This window comes from Panthera pardus, unplaced genomic scaffold (genome assembly GCF_024362965.1).
Source record: "Panthera pardus isolate Hobbes unplaced genomic scaffold, ASM2436296v1 HiC_scaffold_13, whole genome shotgun sequence".
Taxonomy (NCBI): Eukaryota; Metazoa; Chordata; class Mammalia; order Carnivora; family Felidae; genus Panthera; species Panthera pardus.
The window spans coordinates 49,046,411-49,069,511 of record NW_026526688.1 but is presented as its reverse complement, the minus strand read 5'-3'; the positions used below and the strand labels follow the sequence as shown (position 1 = coordinate 49,069,511).

Here is a 23,101-nt window from a genome sequence, read left to right as displayed (position 1 = left end):
ACAAGGCCCACCCACATTTTTGAGAATGATTTCCTTTACATAAAGTCATCTGATTGTAGATATAAACCACATCTACAAAACATGTTCAGATCAATACCTAGATTAAATAACTCAGTGTTAGAGTGTACTAAGTTGACACATAAAACTAGCTGCCATACCTGTGATACACATTTCCAAGCAGGACCAGTTGGTGCTCAGAAGGACGCTAAGCTTGGGGAGCCTGGGTGGCTCAGTTGGTTAAGTGTCCAGTTTGACTCAGGTCATGATCTCACAGTTCGTGGGTTCTAGTCCTGAGCCAGGCTCTGTACTGACAGCTCAGAGTCTGGAGCCTGCTTCAGAATCTATGGTTCCCTCTCTGCTCCTCCCTTGCTCATGCTCTGTCTCTCTCTCAAAATTGAATAAATATTTAAAAAATATTTTTTTAAAAAGGATGCTAAGTTTAATTTAATTCTCTGCTGTCAGGAGACCTGTTGAAATTTTTTAATTGTTTTGCTCTGGGACCTGTGAACTATATAATCGGTCCTGCTGAAGGGATCGTTCTGGCTCTCATAGTCATGAACTTGGTTCTGGCTGAAGTAACCTCCCTGAGGAAGTTGAGTCCAAGTGCCCTGGCCAGGTCTTCATGGCTGTGCCACTCCCCTGACACTTCTTCTTATCTCTGCTGTTGCTATTTAATGTCCTATGCATGTTAATTTTGTTTCCCTGAACTAGAATATAAATTTCTTCATTGTTTCTGGAATAAGAAATATAGCACATAAAGTTTACCATTTTGTGTTATTGTTTTATTATTAAGTCTACAGTTCAGTGGCATTATCAAGCACATCCCCATTGTCATGCACCCAGCACCAGCATCCAGACTTTTTAATGGTCTGGAACTGAAACTCTGTCCCCATTAAATATTAACTCCCTGTTCTCTCTCCCCCAGCCCCTGGCAACCACCATTTTACTTTCTGTCTCTATGAAGTTGACTACTCTAGGTACCATCTAAGTGGAATCATACAGTGTTTCTCTTTGTGGCTGGTGTATTTCATTTAGCAGGATGCCCTCAGGGTTCACCCACATAGCATAGGTCAAAGTTTCCTTCCTTTTCCAGGCTGAGCAATATTCCATTGCATGTATGTTACACACTCATTCCTTCATTCATCTAGGGGCAGTTGTGTTGTTTCCACCTTTAGACAATTGTGGATAATGCTGCTATGAACATGGTATACAAATACCTCTTCGAGGCCCGACTTTCAGTCCTGGGCATATACCCGGAAGTGGAATTGCGGGATCATATGGTAATTCTATGTTTAGTTTTTTGAGGACCCACCATACTGTTTTCCAGAATGGACGCACCATGTTACATTCCTACCAACAATGTGCAACAGTTTCACTTTCTCCACCTCCTTGCCAACACTTGTTATTTTTTGGAGGTTTTTTTGGTTTTGTTTGTTTGTTTGTTTTAACAACAGTGACCCTAATGGGTGTGGTGATATCTCATTGAGGTTTTATTTGCACTTCTTTAATGATTAGTGATGCGGAACATCTTTTCATGTGCTTACTGGCCATCTGGATATCTTCTTTGGGGAAAAGTCGACTCAAGTCCTTTGCCTATTCATACATCTGTTGTTGTCGTTGTTGTTGAGTTGTTAAGAGATCCTCACATACCATGGATATTATCCTTTTATGAGATAGGAGATTAGCATATAAGTTTCTTGAGGTCAGAAACCTGTCTTAATGTTCTCTTAATCCCCCCAAGCACCTGACACCTACTGGATGTTCCATGAATGCTCACAAAAGAATGATCACAAAGTGTGGTAGGTCAGAGGCAAGTTGAAACTAAGTTTGCAAAAGGAATGGGAAGGACATTTTCCAGGCAGGCTCAAGACCCATGAGCTCTGGAGGGAAGCCAGGAAATTAGGGAGCCTCCTGTTACCTGGAGATGAAGAGGAGGGTGCAGAGAGTGAATCAATTCTTGGTCTTTATTTAAAAGAAGGCAAGGAGAGTCCCACTCCCCAAACATCCCCTGAAGCAGCCATGCTTGAAGGTCAGGGGATGGGAGGTCAGGGGGACGGGGAGAAACTGGAAGAGGGCAGTCCCAGGGCAGGTGGGCACGCACCTGGGCATCTGAAAAACCCTCAAGGGTGACAGGAGGCAGGACACAGTACACAGGACTGCTGTGCCCAGACACACGTTAACGGGGGCCCTGGAGTCACAGACAACTAGCCGGCAGGTGGAAGCTGTGAATGACCGAAGGCCTGCCCTCTTCAAGAAACATAACATTTCAGGGTTTCTCTATTTCCTGGGAAAGAATGTGGTGACTGTAGGTTCGGGGAAGAGGGCTGCCGCAAGGAGATGTAGAGATTTGGGTGCTCTTCCTTGCATGGGGTTGTTGCAGGGATAAAGGAAGGAAGAGAGTGGGGAGCCCTGCCTAGATCCAGGCTCACGGCTGTGGGTGGGAGCAGCTGTGGGTGCCGTGGCAGAGGGCCCGCGGAAAGAGGTCTGCTCCCCATCGGGCCAGTGGGGACATTGAGCCTTCAACCTCCTGGAGGTGGACCTGAGGGATGGGATGGGGTTCGCTCAATTTATTCTGTTTCTGCTTCAGTAGAACACCTTCTCCAGATACGCATTCAGGAACATCCCAGTAGGGTCCAGCTTTTCTCGGATGGCACAGAACTTTGTAAAGGCTGGATACATTTTCTCAAAGTCCTTCCGGGTACAGTTGTGGGCCTGTGGAAGCAACCAGACACAACAGACCTTGTTCCCTAGAGCTGACGTTTCAGTGGGGCTGCAAACAGGCAGCCTTGTGTCTGTATGCCTGCACACGTGACCCTCCCACCCCCAGGCACACACACGCGTGAATGCGCACACATGTATCCACTTAACCACACATGCGTGCATGCATACAAAATGCATGTACCCATACCTACACATGCATGTGTATGTGTGCACACATATGCTTGCACACACAAGCATGCATGCAAGTACACACATAATGTAAAGACCCAAACAGAAGAGAGGAAGTTCTTGGAAGGTAAAGACGGAAGGTGTTACAGCATTAACATTAAACTCTGGATTCCCTTTACCACCCCACAGTATGACAGTGGAGAGGGCTCTGCCCCCAATTCTATTGCTAACTAGTAAGTCCCATCACTTCTGAAGACTCTCAGTTTCCCTATCTGTTAAAGGGGCTCACTGACTCCTGCCTTACCCTGCTCACAGAGGTTTCCATGAGAATCGAATAAAATGAGAGATGAGAAATTTCTCTGAAAACTCTCAGGGTGACTTCACGGAGTACAATCACTGAGCTATTGGAACATGAACGTTGGGGGAAGCTGGGCCTGGGTCAGCTTCCTTCCTGTGACTTGCTTAGCCCTTGGATCCCAACTTCTGAGCCTTGGTCAGGCAGACGAACAGGGAAGAGAGGCGCCCTCTGGTGGGCCCCAAGCTCACAGCAGCTGCCAGGCTGATGGCCCTGTGAGCCACTCCCTGGCAAATCTTACCTTGGCCCAGTGGGGCCTGCCCCCGACCTTCTTCATGATGGTCTCGTAGGCCAGCCAGTAGTCCAGCCGTGGTATGTCCTTGCCATAGGGCCTGGTGGGGAGCAGAAGGAGGTAAGGCCCTGTCCCTGCCCTGAGCCCAACGCAGGGCTCAAACTCACGAACCATGAGATCACGACCTGAGCCGAAATCAAGAGTCAGGTGCTTAACTGACTGAGCCACCCAGGGGCCCCCTTCTCTGCTTAACTGAAACCCGGCTTCAGAATCCTTCTCAACACAGCATTTCAGGCTGTCAGAACCATCAACTAGGGTAGGCACATGAGACGGCATGCAATTGCCGTTGCATGACATCCATCTCACACAGGGTGGCTATTCACATGAACGTTACCTATTGATTAATATGAATTATTGTAGTACTACGGGGAGGAAGTGGGAGTTGTAGGAACGCAAGGAAGAGAGACTATTTTCTGCTGCCAGGATCAAGGAAGTCTCGCTAGAGAGGGCAGCATCTGAACTGGCCTTGAAGGAGGGTCTTTCTCAGCTGAGGGGCTGCCTCCCCCAGCCCCACCGCTCCCAGCGAGCCAGTCACCTGTACATGATGATGTTCATGTAGCAGCTGTCCCTCTGGAAGCAGGGGCTCAGCAGGATATCATCCCCCCGGGTGAAGCGCACCTCCACGGGAAAGTGGGCCACCATCTTGGGGTGGGTCTCCAGCACGGCCTTCAGTTCCAGCAGTGCCTCCTTGGTCTTCTCTCTGCATGCAGCCCAGGGGGGCAGAACCCGGGCCTTGGGAAAGGGCCTCCGGGAGCCATCACACGAGGCTCTGCATGCCTGCCTCCCTCCCCCAGGGACAGGGGGCTCCCGGCTTCTAGGAGGCCCACGTTTAGCGGTTGCTCTCAAAGTCCTCCGCGTGGAAATGGAGCCTGTGAGTGTCTCCGCTGGAGAGCTGCCTCCTGCTCCTGGTCCTGCCCTGGGCCCCCCACCCAGTCAGGGGCTCCTCTCAGGTGTCCAGCCCCAGCTGCCCCACACCCTTGGCCTCTTCCTTTTCTGACAGAGTAAAATCAGTCTGATTGCAACACTTGCGCATGTTCTAATATTCCCGCTGGGAGAGTGGTGCCCCAGCCCTTGAACACTGTAACAGAGGTCTCGCCTAAGCCCTGGGCACCGCTTCCCCCCTGTTCCTGGAGAGAGACAGAGAGGGGACCATTCAGAGAGAAAGCTGGGGCTACAGACCTCACCTAGGTTCTTACCTGGGCTGCCGCCCAAGGCAGAGTCCCAGCCCCTGGCATGCTAGGTGGGCGCTGCCCCTCGAGGGACTGAATGTAGGGGACAGCTCTCCAGAGCAACAAGAAGCCGGGCAGGAAGCCCCATACTCCGCGCCCGAGCCTGCCGTGACCCACCTCCAGGCTGCTGTCCCCGCAGAGGTAGAACAGCTTGGCACAAGGGTGCCAGAAGGGGACTCAGCCTCCAGTTTGCCCCCTACTCATAATGGATAGGTAGGACCAGGAGCCTGGTTGGCAGAGTACGCATCAGGGCTGCGTGGGGCACCCTTGAAGGGGGTCCCTTGGACACTGACCACCCCCCCCTGCAGCCCGGCCGGCGCGGCCCCTACCTGGGGATGGCCCAGTCCTGGACATGCTGCTTGAAGCGGCACTCATAGGTGAAGATCTCGTGGCTGAGGTTGCTGCTTTCCCTCTTCCTCGTGAACAGGAGCCAGAAGAAGAAGCGATTGATCCAGCCCACGAGGCCTGGCAGGAAGGAACTGGAGGGGGCAGGGCAGAGGGATGATCAGTAATCATACAATCCAGCACTTAGTGAGTGCCGCCTGTGTGCTTACAAACCTTGTGGCGGGGGCGGGGGGAGGGCGGGAGGTTCCGTCCAAACCTCTGCCACTCCCACTTACGTGCGGCTTGGAAACCTTCCTGGGGATGCAGATAGCATTCCAAATCACCCTCCCAACACTTCCAGAAGCCACTTCTGGATCGCCCCCATGCATGCCACTACCCTCCTAGTGAGGGCTAGCTGGTTTTCAGTGTTTGGGGTTTTTTCCTTCTTAATTGTGGTAAAAAAAAATTGCCTAACATTAAATTTGCCGTCTTAGCCATTTTTAAGTACGAGGTTTAGCACTAAGTGTTACGTATACTCACATTGTTGTGCAAGGAATCCCCAGAATCCCACAAAGCGAAGCTCTGTCCCCAGTAAACAAGTCCCCAATTCCCCTGCTCCCCCTGCCAGCCCCTGGCGACCCCGATTCTACTATCTGTCTCTATAAATGTGACTGCTCTGGGGGCCTCACGTAAGTGGAATCATACAGTATTTGCCTTTTGTGACTGGCTTATGTCACTTAGCATAATGGCCTTAAGGTTCATCCATGTTGTAGCCTGTGCCAGAATTTCCTTCCTTTTTAAGGCCAAGTAAGATGCCATTATAAGCGTAGACCTCATTTGGTTTATCCACTCCTGCACTGGACACTTGGGTTTGCCTCCACGTTTTGGCTATTAAGAATAATGCTGCTGTATCGCTTCTCGGCCTTTTGGCTAAGATCAAGTGAAGAATAATGCTGCTGTGAACATGGGTGTGTAAATATGTCTTTAAGACCCTGCTTTTTTTAATATATTCAATACAATTTATTGTCAAATTGGTTTCCATACAACACCCAGTGCTCATCCCAACAGGTGTCCTCCTCTGTGCCCAGCACCCACTTTCCCCGCCCTCCCACCCCCCCATCAACCCTCAGTTTGTTCTCAGTTTTTAAGAGTCTCTTATGGTTTGCCTCCTTCCCTCTCCGTAACTTTTTTTCCCCCTTCCCCTCCCTCATGGTCTTCTGTTAAGTTTCTCAGGATCCACATAAGAGTGAAAACATATGGTATCTTTCTCTGCCTGACTTATTTCACTTAGCATCACACCCTCCAGTTCCATCCACGTTGCTACAAATGGCCAGATTTCATTCTTTCTCATTGCCAAGTAGTATTCCATTGTATATAAAAACCACGATTTCTTTATCCGTTCATCAGTTGATGGACATTTAGGCTCTTTCCATAATTTGGCTATTGTTGAGAGTGCTGCTGTGAACATTGGGGTACAAGTGCCCCTATGCATCAGCACTCCTGTAGCCCTTGGGTAAATTCCTAGCAGTGCTATTGCTGGGTCCTAGGGTAGGTCTATTTTTAATTTTGTGAGGAACCTCCACACTGTTTTCCAGAGTGACTGCACCAGTTTGCATTCCCACCAATAGTGCAAGAGGGCCGCCATTAAGACCCTGCTTTCATGGGGCACCTGGGTGGCTCAGCCAGGTGAGTGTCTGACTCCCGGTTTCTGCTCAGGTCATGATCCCAGGGTCAGGGGATTGAGCCTCATGTCAGACTCTGCACTGAGCGTGGAGCCTGCTTGGGATTCTCTTTCTCTCCCTCTACCCTTCTCTCTTGCTGTTGCTCACATTTTGTCTAAAAACAAAACAAAACAAAAAAAAAACAAAAACCAGAGAGAGAGAGAGAGAGACCCTGTTTTCAATTCTTTTAGAGATGCACCTGAAGAGGACATCAGCCCCGAGGCTGGTTATAGGGGCCTGTCCAGTCATCCCACTCACGAACCCAGCTCCTGCCAGCTCGGGGTCCTGGGAGCTGAACTGGCTCTAATCATGCCAGCTGTAGCGTGTGCCTCTCCTGGAGTCACTCAAGACTCCTGGTAACGAGGCTTAGTTTGACTTCTCCCTCCCGGCGGGTAGCCTCTTGTTAGAGCCACGCTCCCCAGAGGCCTGTCCCTGGTCTCATCCCGGCCGCCTCATTGTCTGTCAAAAATCCTTTCCAGGTGCTCAGAGCACCTCATGGGGGTTACAGAGAACAGCAGACCCAGACCCTTGCATCTTGCCACTTAGTGGGGGCACCAGGAGCCTTTGTGAGAAGGGAGGGAAGTGATGTCTAGTAAACAACCCAATTGTTGCTAGTGGCTCTACTTTATGTACTTGCAAACCACAGCTCAGAGAGGCTGAGCGATTTACCCAGAGTCACACAGCAGGGAAGTGAAGGTATGGATCAGAGTCCAGGGCCCCTTGAGTCCAAAACTCATGCTCTTTCCATGGCCCCAAGCTGCCGAGTTTCCGGGGACTCTGAAAGGGTACATGGGTACTTGCTTCAGGGGCGGGGTAGGAGACGGATGCCGTCTGTCTCAAGGCAGATGCTCTCTGGCGTCTTAGAGGCCAGCTGGCTGTGGTGGGGCTTCCACTGGCCCCCAGGAGTAGGCTGTTCTAACCACAGGAGCTGAGCTTGGCCTAGGCCCTGGGTCACCCCCAGGGACCTGTTCCCAACCAACAGCCTGCCTTTCTGTCCTGGTCAGCTATGGCCACCGTCATCACTCCCACAGTGGACCACTACTAAACTCCTCAAAGACAGGCACCAAGCCTTTAATGTGGCATTTCTTACACAAATATCTAGGGGCCTCCTCTAGGTGCCAGGCATTGCTTGGGGCACTGGGGATCAAGTGTGACAGGACAGGCAGGGTTCCTGACCTTGCAGGGACACAGTGAGTCTTACTGTGAAGTAGCCGTTAAACCACCAAGTACAATCTGTTATTCACCATTCATTCCTGCACCTCTGGCACACGGCTGAGTGTGCACCCCAGAGCTGCGGGGATGAGTCTGGGTGGATACGGTTTCCAGAAGCAGCTAAGCCAAAGCCCCACGGGCTGAACTCAGAGGCTGTGGAGCTCTCACAGAGCACCCACTCGGGCCAGGAAGTGGCAGCTGTGATTTAGAGCCCAATTTATTTGCGCGCTCACTGGGATCGGGCTCCACAGGCACACGCACATAAAGCTGCCGAGAGGCTGTGATAGAAGCTAGAGGGAAAGCCTGGTGGGGCATTTTCCACTCTCACTCCCACCCATAATCTGCTGGATCGTGGTCCCCAGGCCGGCTTCCTCCTTGTCCTTTGCCTGCCCAGATGCATTAAGTCCTGTGTTGAGTTTCTCTCTCCTAACACCTTCCAGGCAGTTAGTCACTCCAATGTGAGTCCCATCCGTGCACCTGTAGCTCCCCTACCCTGAGGAGACCCGATGCCAGGTGCCAAAGGTCTCAGCCACGTCCAGGACCGACAAGAACTCCAGCTAGTTTCCCAGGTCCTGTCATCAGTGCCACCTTTGATGGGCTCTTATGCCCTTTCAGTAGGCAAGGATTTCTTATGAAGACACCGTCCCAAAGGTAAAACAACAAACAGCTAAATTTCACTATACTAACATTAAATACATCTAACACTAAAATTTTTTTAAAAGCCATAAAAGTGAAAGACAGAACAAACAAGGAGGTATTGCAGCCCAGAAACAGAGTGCTCAAAATATATACATAGAACCCTACAGCACAATAAGAAAAAAATACCCACCCAATTTTTAAAAAGAGCAAAATACATGAACAGGTGCTTCATAGAAGAGAAATCTAAAGGATCAATATACTAAAAAACCACACAACCTTACAAGTAAGCATGGAAATAAGAATTAAAAACCACAGTGAGATACTATTTAATACACGTCACATGAAAATGTAAAATTTTGATCTCGACCAGCTTGTGGGGCACAGAGAATCTTACAGTGTGCGGCGAGGTCACTGGGTATAGCCACTTGGGAGAACAATTTGATCTGATAAGCCTGAAGATACTCATGCTCGATGACCCAGGAATTCCACTCATGAGTATACTCAAGACAAAAAAAAAAAAAAAAGCATCAGGAGCAGTGGTTGAGAATCCTCACAGCAATATGGTTTGTAATGGCAAAAGAAAGAAAGAAAGAAAGAAAGAAAGAAAGAAAGAAAGAAAGAAAGAAAGAAGAAAAGAAAGGAAAAGAAAAACGAAAAAAAATCTTGGAAATAACCCAAATACCCATTATTAGGAATATGGATTAAAAAAAAAAGAATATGGATAAACGCATTGTGATAAATGCATACAGTGAAAAATGACTAATCATTATTCATCACAGCTATCCATATCAACATGGATAATTATCACTATCGAAGCTGAATTACCAAATTTCTGATTTCAGGATTCATAAAACTAAAATATAAATAAAAGCAAGGGAGTGATAAACATAAAGTTCAGGGTAGTGATTACTTCTTGGTTACCCCTTGGAGAGTGTGGTCTGGGACTTCATAAGTCCATTCCTGGGGTGCCTGGGTGGCTTAGTCGGTTGAGTGTCTGACTTTGGCTCAGGTCATGATCTCGCAGTTCGTGGGTTCGAACCCCGTGTCGGGCTCTGTGCTGCCAGCTCAGAGCCTGGAGCCTGCTTCAGATACTGTGTTTCCCTCTCTCTCTGCCCCTTCCCCCCCGCTCATACTCTGTACTCTCTGTCTCTCAAAAATGAATAAACGTTAAAAAAATTGTAACATAAAGACCATTCCAATTGTACTCATGTTGTTTCATTTCTTAAGCTGGTGTGGTGGTAACCACGTGGATGCTTATTATATTACTCTTTTTTTTTTTTTAAGAGAGAGAGAGAAAGAGTGAGTGGGGGAGAGGGGCAGAGGGAGAGAGAGAGAGAGAGAGAGAGAGAGAGAGAGAGAGAGAGAGAGAATCTTAGGCAGGCTCCACACTCAGCACAGAGCCCAATATAGGGCTTGATCCCACGACCCTGGGACCATGACCTGAGCCGAAATCAAGTCAGACACTCAGCTGACTGAGCTACCCAGGCACCCCACGTTATTCTTATTATTTTAATATGTTTTCTATATTATTTTGTATAAAACTTTTCAAAAAATTTTTATATCATGTCATTCCATGTCTTGGCTGGATATAAAGTTACCATTCAAGAACCCATGAAACCTTCCCCATCGCTGAGAGTTACGTATCTACCAGCAGACATGGAGTCTGAGCATAAGCCTAGATGTCAGGCTGGGAAGGGGGTAGAAAACAGGACATTATGAGATTTACATCACTTGGGGGCCAAAGAGTGGGACGCGGGCACTGGCATTTTATAAAAAGCTCCCCAGGTGATTTGAATGTGTAGGCAGGGTTGAAAATTCACTGCCCTAGACCCTAATTTACATGCATAAAGGCCAGGGTGTTATTCTTTTGGTGGACCACATCCTCAACAGCACATGGCAGATGCTGGAAGAAGGTACCTTGCATTCCTACCTGATCCAGAGCAGGAACTCCAGTAAATAGAATCCAATGGCATAGTCCCAAAACCAGTTGGCTGAAGAGGAGGGGGGCTGGGGAGAAGAATCTGTAATCAGTTCAGGGCCAGAGCTCAGTTGCTTTCTGACCTATTATCATAGTGTCCCCCTACAGGGAGGTGTGTCCAAGAGTGGCTGCATGTGTGTGTAGAGGGGGTGACCCACCTGCCAGGACAATCGAAAGCCTCACTTCTTGGTGACCCAGCCAATTTGCATGCCCCACCCCTTTCGTTTCCTGCATATTTATGTCTTTAGGTATGTTTTTATTTTGCACAAGATGACGATGTGCATCTGTCCCTCCCCTTCTGAGCCCTGGAGGCAGGTGTCCAGCGATCACCGTTTACAAACCCCATGCCAGCCCTGTAACACACAGTAAGTGTCATCGCTTTTGCCTGACGTGGCCCATCAATGTTCATCCTAGGTGATGGTTTTGTGTTTTTCTGCTGAGAAGCAGCTCATTGGCTAAGGACATGGAGGAGAGACAAAACTGTTGCTTTCCTCACCTGTCCAGGTGGGGGTGGGCAAGACGGGCGTTGGAGGGAAGGTGGAGGTGGTCCGAGGGATAGCCCAGCTGCCTGGTACTCTACCTCATCCTGTCCTGGCCTCCCCACACCTCTGCTCCCCTCTCCCGCATCTAGGCTGTCCCCTGACCTCACTCCTGCACATCCTTACCTGTGGTCACATTAGACCCTTACTGGGCCAACTCTCCTTCCTCCTTCCACCCTGCCGCCTCGCCTGCTTCTGTCCTCACACTCAGTGATGCCCACCTTCGTTTTCCCTCTCACACCTCACTGACCACCCGGGACAAGGACAAAGGTCAGCCACCCTGGGTTCTGCAGGCTGTGCGTGAGGACGGGAATGATGCTGTCGCTACCTTGTTGGTGTGGTCCTGGTAGATGACGCTGACGTTCTCGCTGTGCGGGAACCAGAGGAAGCGGAAGTATTCGGATTTCTTCAGGTGGCTGTCCAGGTTGTCGAGAACCTGACCTCGGCAGAAGGCAAAGGGAAAGACGGCGTGGGTCCAGGCTGATGGCGGGAAAGTACTGGAAGTCAGGGCCCGCGGGTGCCTCAGTTTCTCCCCAGCAAGAGAAAATAGTTAAAATTGTCCTAGCGTCATCAAATGGCATGGAATGTGGCTTGTAATAGGCTGGACATCAGTGGTCCTTTTGCATGGTGACTTCCCCCAGCAGCTTAGAGGATAGAGATGGTTTCTTATTTGTCCCGGCTTGAACAATTCCTAGCGGTATGAGTTTGAGCAAGGTACCTGACACCTCTGTGCCTCAGTTTCCTCATCTGTAAAAGAGGACTAATAATAGTACCCCTGTCAGGACTGGTATGAAGATAAAATGCGCTAATGCCTAGAAAGTGCTCACGATGGTGCCACGAACATGGTAGGCACCGCATAGGCATAAGCTGTTGCTGCTGCTGCTGCTATTATTACCCTTCCATTGTCATTCACTGTCACCATCATCGTCCTTTATCTCCATACTGCCTAATACATCACAGGTCCTTAAAGAAATGAACAGGAGAGGGGCGCCTGGGTGGCTCAGTCGGTTGAGCGTCCGACTTCAGCTCAGGTCATGATCTCACGTTCCGTGAGCTCGAGCCCCGCGTCGGGCCCTGTGCTGACAGCTCAGAGCCTGGAGCCTGCTTCGGATTCTGTGTCTCCCTCTGTCTCTGCCCCTCCCCTGCTCATGCTCTGTGTCTCTCTGTCTCAAAAATAAATTAAAACATTAAAAAAAAAAAAAAGGAAATGAACAGGAGAAGCTTGCTCTAATATGGCTCATTATTGCACTCCTAGAGATGAGATCACGGAGCAAATCATGTCTCCCTAAAACCCATCAAGCAGATACAGGACAATTTCTGAGCCAAAGGGTAGACAGATTTGGTATTTGATGGGAAGCTGGGGATTGGGGAAAAGCACCACTGGTCTTGGGGTGAGTTCCGGGTTCGAGTCCTGGTCTGCAGCTTACCAAGCTGCACGACCTAGGAGGAGCCATGTACCTGAGCTTTGGTCTTCCCGTCAATAACATGTGGGCACTGGTGCAATGAAATAGATAATCTACATCAAAGCTCCCAGGACAGTGACTGCCATGTGGCATGTGCCCGAAGAACAGTTTTGGTTCTGGATTTGACCAACGCTAGCACACACACATCTAGTGTTCCTGTCCTATCCCCCCGAAGTCCCTAGCCGTGACTTCCAGAAAGCCCTTTGAAGCCTCTGGGTAGCATCTCTCCATCTGTAGAATGAAGACAGTAATACCTCTCTTTCCTTCCTTCCTTCCTTCCTTCCTTCCTTCCTTCCTTCCTTCCTTCCAGGGCTCTTGTGAGGGGCAGGGGAAATCAGGGGTTTGAAAGCACTGTAAACTCAACATGTGAGGGAGGGAGCAGGAAAGATGGAGGAAAAACAACAATAACACAGCAGCTTACTGACCAAATGCACTGTGGGGAATTGGGCACCCAGCAGAGAAAAATGGCCGGATCCAATCACGGGTCAAGACGGTGTCCAAAGAGGTTGGTACGCTCGAGGTAGAACGGCCATTTCCACCGTCTGGCCAGGAAGGAAGGTGAAGCCAACATGAAGCACTGAGATGAGCCCCTCTAGAACTTACATGTGGGGTGTCTGAGAGCAGTGGAACTTTGGAATTCTGGGTCTCTGCCACGACTGTCGGGGAGGCCCCCTGACCAGCTCACCAGGGCATGGTGTAGCCGGGGATATGGAGACGGGTGGATGATTGTTGCATTCCAGTGATCTGCCTGTCGTCTTCCCCCTCTCCCACCCCACTCCAATCTGTTGGTCACCCTGTTGTATTTCTGCAAATGCCTCCCCAGTCTTCTCCTGAGACCCATTGCTGCTGCTGTGAGATAGTCCACACCCTTCTTACCCATCACCCGTACTCCTGCATTCGCCTCATAATATGCCCCCTTTCTCATCTCTCCAGACAACTTCTACAGAGCATACGCAAAACACAGCTCAGAAATCCCCAGCAGCTCTCTACTGCCTAAAGAATAAAGCTCACACCACTTAGTTCAGCATCCGGGACCTCCGTCCACAAACACTGTCTGATACAACAGCCCCTGTCCACAAGTGGCCATTGAGCACCTGAAAAGTGACTTATCCAAACTGAGATGGATGTAACTTAAATGCTCCTCATAAAGCCATCTCCTCCCCTTCTAAGTGGCTTCTAATTATATTGCATCCATCCCAGAATGACACTGCAGCTCTTGAAGCATCCGTCTCTGAAATTGGTCAATAGTCTCTTATAGGTCAGGGACTATCTCGTCCATCTTTGGTCCCTGCCAGCACAGAGATCAGCAAAACTTTTCTGTAAAGAACCAGGCAATAAATATTTTAGACTTTGGGGGCCCTATGGTCTCTGTGGCAACTATTTAACTCTGCCACGGTAGCATGAAAGCAGCCATAGACAATACATTAGCAATGAGCGTGGCTGTGTGCTAATAAAACTTTATTTACAAAAACAGGCAGTGAGCCAGAGTCTGCCTGCAGGCTCTAGTTTCCCTTGCCTTAGAGCTGCTGGCACAATGCCTTGTACAGAGAATGCCGGAGGACACTATCATTCCTTATTTGAAGAGAAAGGCCTTTCGTGCCATGCTGGAGGCTCAGGAAAGGTTGAGGAAGAAACTCCAGAGCCCCTGTCACTATCACTTCCATCCTGACAGGGCAATGGACCCATGGTCCACAGGACTCTCCCGTGAGAAGCCTCTGGGCAGAGCTGACGTTCCCCTGGGAGAGCCAGGAATACAGCCTGGTGACTTGGCCTGGAGGGTGGGGCTGGGACACTGGAAAGGAGAAAACCCCCATCTCCTCACGTTTAGCATCCTGGGCCATCCCACTCTATTGCCCAGAATCCAGCAGCAAATGTAATGGCGCCCTTCTCAGCTCTAAGAGGTTTATGTCCAGCCTTCTTTTACCTAGAATGGAGTGACGAGAGTCACCCCATTACATTTTGTGCCTCTGTCCTGACACTGGTCATTCTTTTCCTCCCACAGTAAAGAAACAAGGCATGTCTCCCCCCCCCCCCCCCCACACACACAAAATTATAAGCTTCTAGAGGCACGAACTATGCACGATTGAGCTCTGGACTCTCCATTACCCCTAACTTAGCACCAGGTTGGCCGCTGGATGGTGGAACAACCTTGGGCCCCACCCCACTGTGGATTAAATTCCTTCAGCACCCACAAACCACCCTAACTGGAGGAGGACTGTTCCTAGGATCCTTGATATGACTTGTGTCTCCTGGGAGCACCATCATAGACCTTTGGGTCCCAGAGGAGTCTCTTCCTTGACACATTACTGGCATGAAGGGTTCTGGCAGGTTCTGTCCCTCCAGATTTAGTCCTTGTGGCACTGCTGAGTTGGCTCCCGGGAACTGGCTCTCAGGCTTGTGAGCAGAGGGCTTCCAGTGTGATAGCCGGGGATTACCTGGCATCAGCTGACGGCCACCCCAGACAGTGGTCGGCATCTGGAAGCTGCTGACAAGGACGGTGACACACTGGGACCAATACTGCTTCCTGGGGTGCTGCAGGAGGGCTGAGGCAACAGCCAGCTGCACTCATCACATCTCATTATGGTTTGGGTGACATAAAGGGCAAAAGGTTGACAATAATTTCTAAAATCTTCATGCCTTCTAACCGGTTGTGATTCCATGCCGACCCAGCTGCAAGAGTCAGAAATGCTGAGACTTTGTCAGAAAAGCTGTGAGGGTGGCCTCTTTCTAGGCACCACAAAACTGGACAAGACTTCTTTCCAGCTCTAGAAACTGGATTCAGTTCTAGAACTGGATTCCAGTTCTAGAAACACTGATTCCAACTCTCCCTGGGGTCCGGGAATGACCCCTTCCCCTCATGTGGCTTTGAACAGCCTTCAGAAATCATGCAGCAATGTATTTAAGAGAATCAGTAATGGGAAGCACAGACTTGACAGACCACCGCACAACACAGGTGGGAGGAGTTGGTGAAAATCCCAGAAAAAGATGGATTTTTAATACATTGCCGATCAACCGACCTTGAGTAACCTTGTATTGAGCACCGCCATGTGTTCTGTGGATGCTGGGGAGCTGGAGGCCTCAGATAAAATCCCTGCCCTCCAGAATGCTAATCATCGAGTAGCAAAAGGGAGGGGGACCGTTTCAAGAGACGGTGGCAAATGGTCATGAGCAAAACAGAGTAACCAGCACCTGTCACCTGGAAAGTCAAGCAGTGACTCAGATTCTGGGATCTACTCACAGAGCAGGTGTCAGGAGGTAGCATTCTCTAGAAATAAAGCCAGTGGGGGTTCCTCTCACTAAGGCCATTAAGAAAGCAAGGGCAGGGGGTTCACCTGCTGTGTTGCCTTGAGTCCTGGCAACAATCCCATGGGGCCAGTCAAGCTCTTATCCTCACCACACACTCAAGGAATCCAAGCTCAGGGGAGTGAGGATATTTGTCCAAACTCATAGAAGGCCAGTGAAGAAACCGGGCTTCAAACCTGGTGGTCTGACTTGGGAGATATGTTCCAGCTTCTACACCGCACCCCTCGTGATGGGTCCGCTTGGGTTCTGTTCCCAAGTTCAGGGCTGGAAGGCCCATGATGGGGATTTCATAAACACATGCCACACAGAAGGCAGGATATAGGAAAGGAAAGAGGAGAAAAGGAAAGGAAAGAAATGTAAGGGAAGGAAAAATGGTGGCCCCACTAGCTTTTCACACCTAACTTTATGTACAAGAAGCAATTGTCCTCCTTCGTCCTGGCTTCCTAACTCTCACTTCTCGAATGCTCCTCGGGAGCCCAGGATCGGCCAACCTGGAGGGCGTGGCCATCAGGAAAAAGCCCATGCCCAGAGAGGACACGATGCTGGGGAGCTGTGTGCAGGCCCGATGTAGATGCAAACACTCAGGGCAGCACGGTTTGCACCCCCAGGGGAGGTGGGGCAACTTCCTATGAACCCGAATGGTAAGAAGCCACGAGCAGGTACCCCGATGCAGGAACAGGAGGGTGCGCTGTCTTCCTAATGGTTGTCAAAATCGTCATGCCTCCTGAAGGCTACATCCAATTATTGTTCCTTTTAGAGTCCAGGAATCCTTTTAGATTAAAAGCTTAATCTAAATCCTTTTAGCTTTAGATTAGATCCCAGGCCAAGCAAGAGTGGGGAGAAGTTGATCTAATGATGAGTTTCTGATCCTTCCTCCTCCTCCGTGGGCTTGTTTCCTTCGAGGGGAGCAAGGCAGCATGCCTGTGTTGTGGATGTGCACATCCTCTTAGCTTTTCCTCCTCAGTATTCACAGCCTCTCGAAGGTGCCCTTTATTAAAGGCTACTTTGCGTGGAGAGAGCAAAAGCAAATGGCAGAGGAGGCCGTTTATTGCCCACACCCTTTGGAATAAATCACAGGGCTGCAAATGCCACCAACCCTCTGTCCTTGTTTATGGCCTGCAACTGTGGCGAAGGCTGTCGGCAGGGCATGACAGAAGCTGCTGGGCCTCTCGGGGAGCCGAAAGGGAGGGATCCACAGAGTGCTTGCTGACTCACAGCGTCCTGCTCCGTGAGCCCTCTCGGGGTGAGCTGGGGTCTATGTCGGAGCAGTGGGGGTGTTCCCACAGGGCTCATGCCTCTCCTCACGGATGATGCCAGAGGTGACCCTCTGCCTCCAGAGGGTGGCGAGGAGGTGGGACAGCTTTGTGTCCAAGCTCTGCACTCACTTCCGGAATGTCAGAGCTGAAGAAGACCTCGGGGGCCACCGACTTTGACCCTACTTTTAAAAAATAAAGAAAATGGCTCCCCCCAAATGGGAGGGATTTGCTCAACCTCACACAGGGTAGCAGCACAGCCAGCCGCGGGGGCCCTGCCTCCCTCCCTGGAGCCTTTTCATTACATCTTGTTGAGTGTTTATTGCTGTGTAATTGTGTGTGTGTGTGTGTGTGTGTGTGTGTGTGTGTGTGTGTGTCTACTTTGTCTTTTAGGGGAGGAAACTGCAATTGCTACCTTCAGGTGTCATCACAGCCTTTCAAAATCAAAGAAGTTGAGGGGGTGCCTGGGTGGCTCAATCGGTTGAGCGTCTGACCCTTGATTTCAGCTCAGATCATAATCTCATGGTTCATGAGATCTAGCCCTGCGTCAGGTTCTGAGCTGACAGTGCAGAGTCTGCTTGGGATTCTCTCTCTCCCTCTGTCTCTACCCCTGCCATGCTCTCTCTCTCTCTCTCTCTCTCTCTCTCTCTCCCTCCCTCCCTGTCCCTCCCTCTCAAAATAAATAAATGAACATTAAAGAAAGAAAAAAGTTGGAAGCTTTGAGAAGAATGTGGCGCATTGGCTAGAGTCACCTGAAATTTTCAAAGATGTCACATCCAAGTTAGAAGTCTCCATGTTGAGATAAGTTGGAGGCAAAAAAAACTCTTGAGCTCTGGACAGACACAGAGGCCAGCCAGAGTGTGTGTGTGCACGCACATGCCTGTGTGAGTGTGTAGGGGGAGGATGGCCTGAGATCAGCCTCCGCTGGAACCAGGACTTGGCCATAATCAGTCTCAGTCAATCTCAGCCGGGTCAAAGGAAGAGCCAAAAGAGGACAGACCAGGTCTTAGGAGACCATCCATCCACTCAGCCACACTATCCTGGTAGGAACCTGGGGGCCAACCCTACTGGCAAAAAAGAAGCCATCTCTTTATCTCTGGGTCAAAACCTTCAGCTTAACAAGTTCTGCCCTACATGAGAGGCAGGAGAATAGATTCAACAATAAAGCACATTACAGCCCCTTTCTGCTTGAAAGTGCTCTGTCCTGCCCATCTCCCCTCCTCGTTGGTGATGCTCACCTGTCCCTCAAGCTGCCTCACACTCCACTGAACCATCCTCACCAAGGTCAGCTACAGCCTTCCGATGACCAGACCAGTCAACACCCTGATTCCCCATGGCATTGAACCTTGTTGACCGCTCCATCCTGGACACCCAGTATCCCTTGCCTCTGTAGCCCTCTCTAACCCATCCTCCTCGGTCTCCTTCTTGGCACCCTTTCCATCCTCTCATCCACTCCCTTCTCACCCAAGCCCACTCTCTCTGGGTGACCTTGCCACCCTGCGACCAATCACTTAGGGGACCGGTGACCATCACTTTGGGCTGAATTGTACCCATTCACATTCACATACTGAAGTCCTAACTCCCGGGACCTCAGAATGTGATGACATTTGGAGACAGGGACGTAAAAGAGGTAATTAAGGTTAAATGAGGTCATTGGGTGAGCCCTGATCCAATATGACCAGTGTCCTTAGAAGAAGAGATTAAGACACAGATATGCACAGACAGGAGACATGGCAAGAAGACAGCCATCTGTAATCCAAGGCGAGAGTCCCCACAAGGAACCAACCCTGTAGACCTCTTGATCCAGTCTGTGCTATTTGTTACTGCAGCCCTAGCAAATTAATACAACCCCTCAATCTGTATCTCCAGCCTCCGCCTCCCGCCTGAGTGCCAAACCTGCAAAGCCAGCTGCCCTCCAACACCTCCACCTGAGGCACCTCAAACTCGAGTTCCCACCCCAAATTCATCATCTTGTTCCCCACACCTGCTGTGCCTCCTGGACTCTCCACCCCGGTGGTAGGGCCACCATTTCTGCCTCCTGCCTCCCATTCCACCACTCCACGCTCAGCTGCCAAGTCGTATTGGTCCCTCATCTCAAACATCGCTTGAGGGGCACCTGGGTGGATCAGTCAGTTAAGCACCCTACTCTTGATTTTGGCCCAGGTCATGAGCTCGTGGTTGGTGGGACTGAGCCCTGTGTCGGGCTCCATGCTAACAGTGTGGAGCCTGCTTGGGATTCTCTCTCTCCCTCTCTCTCTGCCCCTCCCCCCTACTCTCTCTCTCTCTCTCTCTCTTTCAAAATAAATAAATAAACTTTAAATATTGCTTGAATTTGTGCCCTAAAAAAGTGGACTTGGCTCTGTATTTCAGTCCCTTGGGTACCTTTCCAGGCTACGCCTACTCTACGTCATTCTCTTCTGAATCTCCCTCACAGTACTGACTCTGGTCAAACATCTCTCTGCCAGGTTCCCTTTGGACTTGATGGTTGTTCTGAACTATTTCTTTAGCTCCTGGCCAGGCCATCTGTCCTGGCTAATGTCTTCAGTTTCAAGCCCTGGAGCAGGCTGCCTAGTCTGTCACTCCTGGAGCCCCAGCTCCAAGCTTCATTAGCCATGTCAGCATATATGGTTAACCTCAGAGTGGAGACCAAAATGGTCTCTCTTTGTAACTTACCCCTGCGTGCATTTCTATAATTCTCTGTCTGTTAAAAACACTTTAACTGAGGAGGGCTGGAATGCTTGGTTCAGAAGCAGTAGGGATGAGGGAAGTTGGGGGCTCTGTTTTCTCTTCTCAGCCAGTCTAGGGGCAAGAGAACCTTGAGGGGTACAGAGGACAGAAGGTGGGAGCTGCCAAGGGGGGAAGAAGCAGGCTGTCTTAGAGTCTGCTGAGGAGAAGAAAGGGCTACCAGGCCTGCCCAGCTGCAGCCGGAGAAGAATGCCTGAGCTGTATCTCCGTGGGGTCCCTGCCACATCCTGCTGCAGGACCAGGATGGAGTGGTCACCCCACTAAGAGGTACAGAAGGGAAAGGCCGAGAAGAAGAGAGTGCAGTGGGTGCTCAGACTGTTATTCCATGGCCTTAGGAGTTAGCCCTAGAGTCATACGGGTCTCAAATGCCGACCCCACAGCAGGCCTCAACCAACATGCCAGGCACTGGCCAGAACATAGAACACTCTCGAACCCTATTTGGAGTGAACAACAGGTCTAGATCTGCCGTTTAGCACTGGTCTGGGAGAGATTGTAGCTGTTTGAGGCAGGCCAAGATGGCCCCAAAGAGCTCAGAGTCTGGGCTGGTTCCAGGCAGAGTCATGTGGGCAGGCCAGACCCTTGTGGGGCTCCCTGGCTTAGCCATAACTTGTCCCTGCCACACAACTCCATGAAATGTCCTTGTCCAGAACTAGCCCTACTTTCTTGGGCCAAGGCTTCATGCAGTTCACTTGCCAATTTTGTCCCATTAGGCTCAGTATTGGTACTCCAGGTGTCCATGCTATACCCCCTTAGAGCCATGGAAGCACTTTCTCACCAACCAGGAGTTCTGGGGATAAATTTCCACCAAACACCATGCCTCTGAGTAGGGGGCCTTCTGGAGTTAAGGCTTTTTCCTGGTCTTCATGCATTAGACATTTTGGTTCTAGAGAGCAATGTTTCCCTTTTATCATTGACTAGGTGCCATGGGGGGAATATTTTAATACTGAACTAGACACTTTACATGTGTTATCTGATTTAATCATCAAATTCAATACTTTAAGGTAGATATTATTAACTCTCTTTTTGGATGAAGAAACCAGAGCTTAACAAGGTTACATGGCTGGCTAAGGTCGCAGCTTAGAAGTGGCAGAGCCAACGCTCAAGGCCAGGTCAATTTGATCACAAATCCCACCTTAACCATGTTGGATCAGTAGTGCCTACATCACTGACTGTTCCATCTGTACAGAGGGTCTACTCATATCAAATGATAAGGTGACCATGGAGGAACTCAAAGACCAAGGAACTCGGACCTGTAGATTTGAGTCCTTTAGTGACTACCAGGCGTAGATCCTGCCCACAGGCATTTCAGGACTGCTGCATGCTATCCATTCATCCATGCATCCATCCATCCATGCATCCACCATCTATCCATCCATGCACCTGTCCATCCATCCGTCCACCCATCCATCCACTCACTTATCCATCCATGCACCTGTCAATCCATCCATGCATCCATCCATCCATCCATCCATGCATCCATCCATCCATCCATCCATCCATCCATCCATCCATCCATACACCTGTCCATCCATACGTCCATCCATCCGTCTGTCCATCCATCCATCTGTCCATCCATCTGTTCATCCATCCATCCTTCCATCCATCCATCCATCCATCCATCCATCCATCCATCCATCTATCCATCCATACACCTGTCCATCCATCCGTCCATCCATCCATCTGTCCGTCCATCCATCTGTCCGTCCATCCGTTCATCCATCCATCCTTCCACCCATCCATGCATCTATCCATCCATGCATGCGTCCAATCCAGTCATCCAGCTAGCCAACCAAACATGCTTTTCATGCATTTATAAAACATTGCTATCAATCAGAAGCCATTCTTTCTGCCCTCCATCATCTAGATCCACATCCCCTGCATCTGATGACCTTAGGCACCCAGCCAGACTGAAAGTTAGCCCACCCACTTTGCTGGGAAGAAGCCATTATAAAGGGAATCCTGGGCACATTTCATGGCTCAGTGTATTTGAGAGTCAATGCCTTCCCAGGGGCAGTCAGCACCCTATCTCCTGTGGCAATTCTCTACCTAACCTCCTTTCTCGCCCGTACCTCTGTCACCCCTTGCAGTTCCTCTGAGCTTCACCGATCTGCTCAGAAAGGGTTCTGGCCACAGTATCCTTGGGCCAAGGAAGAGCTGGCAAGGTCAGCCCACTCCCCCATTCAGGGGGCCTGCAGAGCCACAGGGGGTCATCAGTGGAACACGGCCCACCTGTCCACATCCTCCATTTATTTCCTGAGGTTGAGCGGTGGCGAACAAGAAAGCAGTACCTCGTCCAGGGTTGAGGGGAAGGAGATCTCCTGCAAGTGGAACTGAGGCACACACTGCAGGGTGATGGTGAGGATGACTCCCAGGCAGCCCAGGTGCACCCGCGCGGCCTGGAACACCTCCGCGTTGCTGGACTCGGAGCATTCAAGAATGGTCCCATCAGCCGTCAGCAGGGTCAGCGCCACCACCTGGCGGTGGGAGAAGAGTCACGCTTCAGAATCTGGGTGGGTATTTCCTGGAGACTTCGGGTGAGGCCCTCCCTTCCCTGTTTGTCCTTGGAAGTGAGGCCAGGTATCACCTATCCCCTGAAGGCCAATGCCACCTGGCCACAGGGGACTGGGGAAAGGAAGGCTAGGTCTGGGCAGCATCGGCCCTCAGCAGGGAGGGGCATCCATTCCATGAGATTCCACGGGAACTCACCACTGCCTTGCCTGTTTGCTGTGGGGATGCAGCAAGGCTCCCCTCTGTGCAGAGGACATCAAAGGTGAGACAGGGCCCCAGTGAGCCGTGAGGTGCTGGTTAACGGTGCCTCGCAGGGCACCTGGGTGCCTCAGTCGGTTAAGTGCCGGACTCTTGCTTTCAGCCCGTGTTTCGTGAGTTCGAGCCCCGCTTTGGGCTCTGTGCTGACAGTGTGGAGCCTGCTTGGGATTCTCTGTCTCCCTCTCTCTCTGCCCCTCCCCTGCTCACTGTCTCTCAAAATAAATAAACATTAAAAAAAAAGAAGAAGAAGACGTTAAGAGCCACTAAAAGAAAGGTGCCTTGCAAAGGAAGGGAGGATATGTGTGCATCTGGGCTAGGGCTGTCCCCGCTGTCCCAGCACAGCCCAGGGGCCAGGGGCCCTTGCAGCCTCTCTCTGCCTGTTGCTCCTCTCGG

At 50.4% G+C, this 23,101-nt stretch overlaps 1 protein-coding gene across 1 annotated transcript in view; it reads right to left on the bottom strand.

The window, feature by feature from the left end:
- Positions 1-1,950: 1,950 nt before the first annotated feature.
- Positions 1,951-23,101, bottom strand: part of LOC109262342 (L-gulonolactone oxidase) — a 34,974-nt gene continuing 13,823 nt past the window's right edge. The window contains exons 6-12 of the mRNA XM_019440849.2: positions 22,231-22,416; positions 11,507-11,614; positions 10,592-10,668; positions 5,095-5,244; positions 4,072-4,236; positions 3,486-3,576; positions 1,951-2,712 (exon numbers count right to left, since the gene is read on the bottom strand). Of these exons, the coding sequence (XP_019296394.2) occupies positions 2,584-2,712; positions 3,486-3,576; positions 4,072-4,236; positions 5,095-5,244; positions 10,592-10,668; positions 11,507-11,614; positions 22,231-22,416 (906 nt within the window). The 3' untranslated portion in view covers positions 1,951-2,583. The remainder of the gene's footprint in view (positions 2,713-3,485; positions 3,577-4,071; positions 4,237-5,094; positions 5,245-10,591; positions 10,669-11,506; positions 11,615-22,230; positions 22,417-23,101) is intronic.